General features: G+C 43.4%; 1 protein-coding gene across 4 annotated transcripts in view; it reads right to left on the minus strand.

Moving 5' to 3' along the window:
- TAF12 (TATA-box binding protein associated factor 12) overlaps window positions 1-7,752 on the minus strand; it is a 28,071-nt gene extending 20,319 nt beyond the window's left edge. Inside the window, exons 1-2 of one of the 4 annotated variants that reach the window (XM_012750558.3) lie at window positions 7,620-7,747; window positions 2,604-2,661 (exon numbers count right to left, since the gene is read on the minus strand). In XM_012750558.3, coding sequence (XP_012606012.2) covers window positions 2,604-2,651 — 48 coding nt within the window. In that variant the 5' untranslated portion in view covers window positions 2,652-2,661; window positions 7,620-7,747. Of the gene's footprint in view, window positions 1-2,603; window positions 2,662-7,287; window positions 7,307-7,619 lie in introns of those variants that run through there. The other 3 variants (XM_012750559.3, XM_012750557.2, XM_075995838.1) reach the window with 3 other exon arrangements.
- Window positions 7,753-9,739: the final 1,987 nt, after the last annotated feature.

Raw genomic sequence — 9,739 nt, forward strand, 5'->3', positions numbered from 1 at the left:
TAATGAGTGAGATGTGCACCATCTGGGGGATGGTCATACTGGAGACTCAGACTTGTGGGGGGAGGGGGGAAATGGGCATTTATTGAAACCTTATAATCTGTACCCCCATAATATGCCGAAATAAAAAAAAAAAAACAAAAAACCATGAGCTATACCTATTATAATAGCTACAATTTTAAAACAAAAACAAAAACAGGTGCTGGAGAGTATGCAGAACAGAAACCCTCACACACTACTGATCTGGATGCAAAATGGTGCAATCTTTTTGGAAAACAGTTTGGCAGTTTCTTATAAAGTTAAACATATACTTATCATATGAGACAGAATCCTACTCCTAGGTATTTACCCTAGAGAAATGAAAACTTGTATCCACACAAAAATCTGTATGTGAATATTTATACCAACATTATTCACAATTGCCAAAAACTGAAAACAATCCAGATGTCTTTCAACCAGTGGATAAACAAACTATGGTATATCCGTATAACGTACTACTTCTCAGAAATAAAAAGGAAGGACTACTGATACACACAACAGCATGGATGAATCTCAAATGCATGATGCTAAGTGAAAAAGGCAAGACTCAAAAAGATATTATGAGTTCATTTATAGGACACTCTGGAAAAGGCAAAGTTATAGGGATAGAGAACAGATCAGTGGTTGCCAAGGGACCTGGGGTAAGGAAGAGTTTGGCTACAAAGCAGCAGCATGATTAAATCTGGGGAGTGAGGCCAGCTGCGGTGGTTCATGCCTGAAATCCCCAGAGACATAATTGCCTGAGGTCAGGAGTTCAAGACCAGACTGGGCAACATAGCTAGACCCTGTCTCTATAAAAATTTTTAAAAAATATTAGCCAGGCATGGTGCCACACACCTGTAATCCTAGCTACTCAGGAGGCTGAGGCAGGAGGTTATTGCTGGAGCCCAGGAGTTGGAGGATGTAGTGAGCTATGATTGTGCCACTGCACTCCAGGCTGGGCAACAGGCTGTCTCATAAAAAAAAAGGAGGGGGATGGAACTATTCTGTGTCTTGAGTTTTGTGGTGCCTACATGACAGTGTGTTTATCATATTCTATGAGTTGTGATTATACACCTAAACGAATTTTAGTGTATGTGAATTTTTAAGTAATTTTTAAAAAGTAAAACATCATGGCCGGACGTGGTGGCTCACGCCTGTAATCCTAGTACTCTGGGAGGCCGAGGCGGGCAGATTGCTCAAGGTCAGGAGTTCGAAACCAGCCTGAGCAAGAGCCAGACCCCGTCTCTACTAAAAATAGAAAGAAATTAATTGGCCAACTAATATATATAGAAAAAATTAGCCAGCATGGTGGTGCATGCCTGTAGTCCCAGCTACTTGGGAGGCTGAGGCAGAAGGATTGCTTGAGCCCAGGAGTTTGAGGTTGCTGTGAGCTAGGCTGACGCCACGGCACTCACTCTAACCCAGGCAACAAAATGAAACTCTGTCTAAAAAAAAAAAAAAAAAAAGAAGTAAAACATCACAACCTGAGCAGAATAATCAATGACCCTATGTCCAAATTACCAGTTTACTGACAACTCTTATGAAGCCCAGTTGTGGATGATGAAACAATGGAATGAAGTGACTGTAAATAACCTGACTTCCATTATGTAATATACCCTGGCTGTCTTTGGGCCATTCAAATGTCTAACTCTCACTTTCTCAGAATGCCAATTGGGATGTACTATTGTGTAAAAACAGGGATTAACTGTGGGACAGTCTGAGAGAAAAATTATAATAGTTAACCCTTACTAACACTTACTATGTGGAAATTATGTGCTATGAGATTCACAAAGTAGGTCTGGAAAGTCCATGCCCCAATGATCAACAGTTGAAAATATTTAATAATTCTATCAAAACAAGATTATATGGCTTGGAGTTTAATTAAGTAACCAAATCTATCCTCTTTCCCCCCTACATGTCACATTTAAACTATGTTCAATAGGCTGAGGATAACAGGCCCTAACTGTTTTCCATTTAACAACATTATACCTCAAACAGAAATCCAGCTGCAACCTTATTATTGTATTGAGAAGTTCTGATTTTTTCAGAGGGTAGGAAAGTGGGAAGACCCTGCAATAATTATAAGACACTGGCTTTCTCTGCACATTTCATTAACTGTTTATAAAAAGGCTGGGCAGAGTGGCTCACACCTATAATTCTAGCACTTTGGGAGGCTGAGGTAGGAGAATCACTCCAGGCCAGGAGCTGGAGACCAGCGTGGGCAACATAGTGAGACCCCATCTCTACAAAAAATAGACAAATCAACCAGGTGTGGTGGTATGCACCTGTAGTCCCAGCTATTCAGGAGACGAAGGCAAAATTGCTTGAGCCCAGGAGTTTCAGGTTGCAGTGAACTATGATTGTGCCACTGCACTCCAGCCTGGACAACAGAGGAAGACACTGTCCAAAAAAAAAAAAAAAAGGCAAAGGGAATAGGGGAATAGAAATAGAAGACTAGATTGTCTTTAAAACCTTTTTATCTCTGAAATGTTTAGGAATTTATTATTTACACAAAATACTGGAATCCAGAGGACTGCCAGCCTGATGGTGCATGATTTCACTTAATGACTGACTGAGTTTTCTACCTGGCTATTCCTCTCCTTTCTGGCTTCGAGATGTATCCATGAGCTCATATTTTCCAGCCTAAATAAACCAAAAAGAATCAATTATTTGCAGTCTGTGAGACGCAGGGGCAACAGAAATGTGGGATTTTTTTTTTTTCCAGTTTGAAGTTAATGCTCAGATTGGCTAGTCTGGCTTCTCAGAAAGATAGAATAGTATAGTAGTCAAGGACAGGGTATGGTGGCAATGTCTGGATTCAAGTACCAATTCTGCCACTTATTAGCTGTATTGAGCAAGTTATCTAATCTCTTTATGTCTCAATTTCCTCATTTGAAAAAATGGAGTTAATAATAAAGTATACCTGATGAAATAATTGTGACAATTCACTGATTTTAATGAATCTAAAGTACTTAGAAGAGTCTGTGGCATATGGAAGCATTAATAAATATATTTGTTAACATTATATATATATGCACTCCTCTCTTCTAAATCTTAGCTATAAAAATTAGTGTATTGTACATGCCTATAGTCCCAGCTACTCAGGAGGCTGAGGCATGAGGATCACTTAAGCCCAGGAGTTCAAGCTTATAGTGCATCATGATTGTGCCTGGGAGTAGCCACTATACTCCAGCCTGGGCAGCAAAGAGAGAGAAATCTCATCTCTCTCTCTCTCTTTTTGAGACAGAGTCTTGCTCTGTCACCCCAGGTAGAATGCCATGGAGTCATCATAGCTCACTGCAACCTCAAACTTCTGAGCTCAAGCAATCCTCCTGCCTCAGCCTCCCAAATAGCTGGGACTACAGGCATGTGTGACCACACCTGGCTAATTTTTTCTCTTTCTGATAGAGATGGGGGTCTCTCTCTTGCTCAGATGGTGGTCTCTCATGGTGGTCTCAAACTCCTAAGCTCAAGTGATCTTCCTGCCTCAGCCTCCCAGAGTGCTAGGATTACAGGTGTGAGCCACCTCACCCAGCCTAAAACATCATCTCTTAAAAAAATAAATCGGCCGGGCGCTGTGGCTCACGCCTGTAATCCTAGCTCTTGGGAGGCCAAGGCGGGCGGATTGCTCAAGGTCAGGAGTTCAAAACCAGCCTGAGCAAGAGCGAGACCCCGTCTCTACTATAAATAGAAAGAAATTAATTGGCCAACTGATATATATATGAAAAATTAGCCGGGCATGGTGGCACATGCCTGTAGTCCCAGCTACTCAGGAGGCTGAGGCAGAAGGATCACTCGAGCCCAGGAGTTTGAGGTTGCTGTGAGCTAGGCTGACGCCACGGCACTCACTCTAGCCTGGACAACAAAGCGAGACTCTGTCTCAAAAAAAAAATAAAAAAATAAATCAATGCATCCTGCTTTTAGCCCAGCACACATACCCATGTGTTGATGGCACCTTACAACCATTTTTGTGACTACAGAGAATAACAAAAGAATGGTGGATTGAAAAATATAGTAGCAAGCAGCAAGTGGTCAGCAGGAGGTTGATGAGAGGTACCGTGGAAAACCCAAATCAAGAGGGCTAGGTGCCATCTTTTACTAGAGTTTCTACATTTATAAATAGGAGCTGGACCAGGCCAATTCTAAAGTCCCTGGCAGCTTTAAAAATCAGTGCAAGATTTTCTTTAAATTTTTTTCTTTTTTTTAGAGATGGGTCTCGCTGTCTTGCCCAGGCTGGCCTTGAGCTCTTGGCCTCAAGTGTTCCTCCTGCGTTGGCCTCCCAAGTAGCTGGGATTCAGGTGCACATCAATGTCAGATTTTAAATTAAGTCTTTATTTACAGATTTCAAAGTTTTCTGCTTCCAACAAACCTATTTCACAGTGCAGCCTGTAAACACTGCTAGTATATTGCCTCTAAAATATTTTGGGGTTTTCCATGAAAATCTCTAGTCAAAAGTAATGTCCTGGACAGTTGTGGTGGCTCACACCTGTAATCCTAGCACTCTGGGAGGCTGAGGCAAGAGGATCACTCAAGGTCAGGAGTTCAAAACCAGCCTGAGCAAGAGACCCCTGTCTCTACTAAAAATAGAAAGAAATTAATCGGCCAACTAAAAATATATATAGAAAAAAATAAGAAAAAGAAAAAAGATCCGGGCATGGTGGCTCACGCCTGTAATCCTAGCACTCTGGGAGGCTGAGGCAGGCGGATTGCTCGAGGTCAGGAGGTCAAAACCAGCCTGAGCAAGAGCGAGACCCCGTCTCTACTATAAATAGAAAGAAATTAATTGGCTAATTAATATATATATAGAAAACATTAGCCGGGCATGGTGGCACATGCCTGTAGTCCCAGCTACTCAGGAGGCTGAGGCAGTGGGATCGCTTGAGCCCAGGAGTTTGAGGTTGCTGTGAGCTAGGCTGACACCACGGCACTCACTTTAGCCTGGGCAACAAAGCGAGACTCTGTCTCAAAAAAATATATATATTAAAATTAAAAAAAAGCAAGAGTAATGTCCTATGTTCATATTTGCTCTAATTCTAACGAAATGATTTTCTGATCAGGTACTTTGAATTCCTATTATTATATGTCAATGCTAGGGCCACAAATAAGTGAAGTAGAGTACATTTTGCAAATGTAGATTAAGGATGCTAACTCAGGAATAAATCATAAATGTATTAATTACCAAGTACTTTGAAGTAGTGACATGGGCATGCTTTCCCTCATAAGTTGGTGTAAATAAGTTTTGATCATTTGTATACAGTATAGACACTTGCAAATAGTATACAGTAAACCACTGGGGAAAAAAATAGTAGTTTTAACTCACAGGTGTGAGCCACTGGGCCTGGTTTAAGCCTTTGTTTTTCAAATTGGTGTTTCTTGGCCTCCTAAATTTAAAATTAGATAAATTAATTAAATTAATAGAGCCAAGCATGGTGGCTCATGCCTATAATCCTAGTACTCTGGAAAGCCAAGGTGGGATGATTGCTTGAGGTCAAGAGTTCGAGACCAGCCTGAGCAAGAGTGAGACCCCGTCTCTACAAAAAATAGAAAAATTAGCCAGGCTCAGTAAAGTGTGCCTGTAGTCCGAGCTACTTGGGAGGCTGAGGCAGGAAGATCACTTGAGCCCAGGAGTTTGAGGTTGCAGTGAGTTGTGATAACACCACTGCACTCTGTCCTTGGCAACACAGGAGACCCTGCCTCAAAATAATAATAATAATAAAGTTAAATATATCTTACTCTATTGAGAGGAAAAGCTCTACAAAGTTCCCAATTTTCTATTCTGAACATTTATGCTTCTGTGAAAACACAGAACTTAGTTCTAATACCATACTACGTTAAGTACCCCAATAAGTTACAGTCTTTGACATTAAGATGAGTCTTAAGGAGGAGAGGGGTGCTTTCATTCAATGATATGCTTTGTATAACTATAACTTCTATTTGCAGATGGGCAAATTGAGACATGGAGAGGAATACACTAAGAAAAGCGAAAAAAGTTTTAGAGGCATACATAACTCTCTCAGAAGAGAGAGGTGGGTCTCTCAGAACCCTGTGATTTCAGGCAAAGTTCGTAACCTGTCTAAACTGCTTTATCTGTACAATGGGACTTACAATAACTAACTTGTGGGGCTGTGGTAGTTAAATGATATAATATTTGAAAGTGCACAAGCTGTGCCTGGTTAGTCTAAGCAGGTTTCAATAAAAGATACTAATTGAAGATGGGAAGTGACTGGTCCAAGTCTCCTCACCATACTTATCTAAATGCAGCCATCTCTAGTAAATGCTTGTGCTAAAAATACAGGGAACAACTTATTATTTGCGACTTTCTAAACAGCTTATTAAAAAATAAATAAATAACACTGAGCTTCGTTTAAAAGTTCCCTTACTGGTGGCATCTACTGTATTGATGTCAATATAGTAACAAGCTCCAAATAAAGTACCAGAATCTGTAAAAATCTCCCAAGTTTGAAGGTAGAGCAGAGATTCTAGAAGCATTTTTTCAAGGAGTATTAACCAAGCATCTCTTATTTGCTATGCATAACAAGGTACCGTATTAAAACTATGATCTAACTAATCATAGCCTCACTATGATCCTAAGCCCTCTTTGGACTTCAGCCTCCTAAAATGTAAAATAAGAGTTTAAAAAAGATGATCATTTGGGGCCCTTCCATTTCTGACATTCTTTTATTTGAGATGCAGATAACTGTGCTCAATCAGGGTTGAGTGGAATGAGGTTTAAAGTATACAACTGAGTTCAAACTGTTTCCAACTTCACATTCGATTCACAAGAATGAAGCAGAAAACGAAGATGCTTCCATGTAGGCTTCCTAGATTTAGTATCTGACACAAGAAAAGCCTGCCAAAAGCCAAGTGGGCATTGTGAAGGAGTCGTCTTCCCCTGAGTACATCCTTTATCACTCTGGGTTCAAAGAATACGAGGGGAAAAAATGGATCACTATATCTTTTCCAAATCCTCTCCCTTTCCCTTGCAGGCTGATCTCACAGCCATGGCCCCTTAGATCCTCCGCTTTTAGGAACTGGGGTCCTATCAGCCCTGTTTCCTCGGGAGCTTTGGAGTCTCAAAGCCCGGATTCCGTCCCCACAGAAGCCCCAGTCTTCACTGCCCGCTCCTGTTCCCTCTCAAACTCAAGTTTTCTCTGCCTGACTCAGGAACCTAAGTCTGCGCTGTCCTGTTTCTGAATCCTTAGGAGACTGGGTCTTCACTGTCCCGCTTCTGCCTCTTAGGAGCTGAAGTCCTCACTGCTCCACTTTTACCTCTCCGGAGCCCGTGTCTTCACGCTCAGTCCCGTTCTGACTCTCTCCTCTTAGAAGTGCGGATCCTCACAATCCTGTCCCTCTCAGACCGCTTTCCCTCAGGTGCCGGAGAACTCACATCCGTCCCCGTTCCCTAAGTCCCGCCTGGAGCCCGGGTCCCCACAGCCGTGTCTTCTCCGAGCCTGATCCTCTCAGTCCCGACCCTGATGCCTGATTCCTCACAGCCCCGTCTCCTCCTCAATCTAGTTCTTCAAACACTGACCCACTGTGGGTCTGGGTCCTGACTCCCTCCTCCCGCTCTTCTTCCTCAACTGCCAGGGCCCAAGACTCACAGGCAACAGCGTCTATCTCCCCATGATATGCGGAGACTGCCCCAATGAAGCGTTCGTCTCAGCAGCCGGTCCGACTGCGCGGCCCTCCCCGAGTACTTCCGGCACCACTCCCCGCCTCCAACCCGGAAACGCGCGGCTCTTCCGGCCAACGGGCGCGCGCCTCGCTTGCGCAGGCGCAGACTGCCTTTGGACACGTGGTCGCGGTATTGGGCTATATCTCAGTTCTGCAGCTTGCACTCAGTTTTTCAGCTTGTGGCCTGCTGGCAATATGGGAAAGTTCTGCATCTTCTATCCCGACGAAAGAACCCTTTCCTAGCTCCGCGTGTTGTATCTATCGCTATCATGATCGGTAATTGACGTCCTCGGATGGCTTTGTGGTCGCCATTTTTGGTTAATGCCTTTGTCATGATGTCAGAACCGGGATATCGCCTAGGACACATCACCCCATAGACATCCTGTTGTACCCCAACAGGGCAATGGGCAGCACAAGGACCTGGGGACCGGAGAGATTGGTTGTGCCTGTGAATTGGCAATTAATAATAATTGGGCGCCTACTATCTACCGGGAATTGCGCTAATCCCTTTACCACTGCTGTGTCATTTAATCATTTAAAGGAAACCTGTGAGAGGTTAAGCAAAATTCTAACCAATAAGTGCAGAGCCTCAGCTTGAGTCCAGCCGGGTGCGGTGGCTCTCGCCTGTAATCCCAGCACTTTGGGAGGCCGAAGTGGGAGGATCTCTTGATGCCAGGAGTTCAAGAGCAGCCTGGGCAATAAGGAGACCCCGTCTCTACCAAAAATTAGCCAGGTGTGGTGGGGTGGGCCTGTAGTCCCAGCTACTCGGGAGACTGAGACAGGAGGATCCCTAGAGCCCAGGAGTTTGAGGTTACAGTGATTTATGATGATGTCACTACACTGTAGCCCAGGCAACAGAGCGAGACCCTGTCTCAAAAAAAAAAAAAAAAAAAAATTCCAACGCCTGAGCCTGTCTTGTAATAATTAAGCTCGGATGTTTTCAGTTTTTCAACCGCCAAATTGCCATTATTTTTTACCTTAATGCTAGACGCTAGGCATGTAGGCAAGGCCCAGTTTCAGCATCTGGGGGGTTCACTGTAAGATGGAGAAACACCTACAAATACAAAAATGTATGAAAGGCTGTGCTAGCCCAGAGCAAGCGACAGTAGCTTCCAGCAGGAATTAGAAAGACCTGTCCAGGCCAGGCGTGGTGGCGGGCGGATTGCTCAAGGTCAGGAGTTCGAAACCAGCCTGAGCGAGACCCCCCCCACTACCAAAAATAGAAATAAATTAATTGACCAACTAAAAATATATATACAAAAAATTAGCCGGGCATGGTGGCACATGCCTGTAGTCCCAGCTACTCGGGAGGCTGAGGCAGTAGGATCGCTGAGCCCCGGAGATTGAGGTTGCTGTGAGCCAGGCTGACGCCACGGCACTCACTCTAGCCTGGGCAAAAAAAAAGAAAGACCTGTCCAGATTGGCCCAGCAACCTGCCCTCTCTGTCTTAGTATCTTCGCATCCTCATCCCATTATCTTCCCGATCCTCTACACTGCCATGGGATCCAAATTCTCAGATTCAAGCCCTCTTCACCATTAGGCTCCAAGCTATCCCCCGTCCTTATTTCTCTTTCTCTGCGACTGCTCTCTTCATTCTCCTCAAGATCTGGCATACCACTTTTTCTTGTTCAACTCCTATACATCTTTTTTTTTTTTTTTGAGAAGGAGTCTTATACTGTCACCTGGGCTAGAGTGCTGGGGCATCAGCCTAGCTCACAGCAACCTCAAACTCCTGGGCTCAAGCATTTCTGCCCCAGCCTCCCAAGTGGCTGGGATTAACAGGAGCATGCTACCACACTCAGCTAATTTTTCTATTTTTAGTAGAGATGAGGTCTCACTCTTGCTCAGGTTGGTTTCAAACTCCTGAGCTCAAGTCATGCTCCCATCTCAGCCTCCCAGAGTGCTAGAATTACAGGCATGAGCCACTGTACCTGGCCGATATTATTACAATATATTATTAAAATAAAATGGCTTAATATATATTTTTGTTTAAAAAAGTATGTGTATATAATGTGTATTAACATAGAAACAGTTGGCAAGATAAACA

Source organism: Microcebus murinus, chromosome 2 (genome assembly GCF_040939455.1).
Source record: "Microcebus murinus isolate Inina chromosome 2, M.murinus_Inina_mat1.0, whole genome shotgun sequence".
Classification (NCBI taxonomy): domain Eukaryota; kingdom Metazoa; phylum Chordata; class Mammalia; order Primates; family Cheirogaleidae; genus Microcebus; species Microcebus murinus.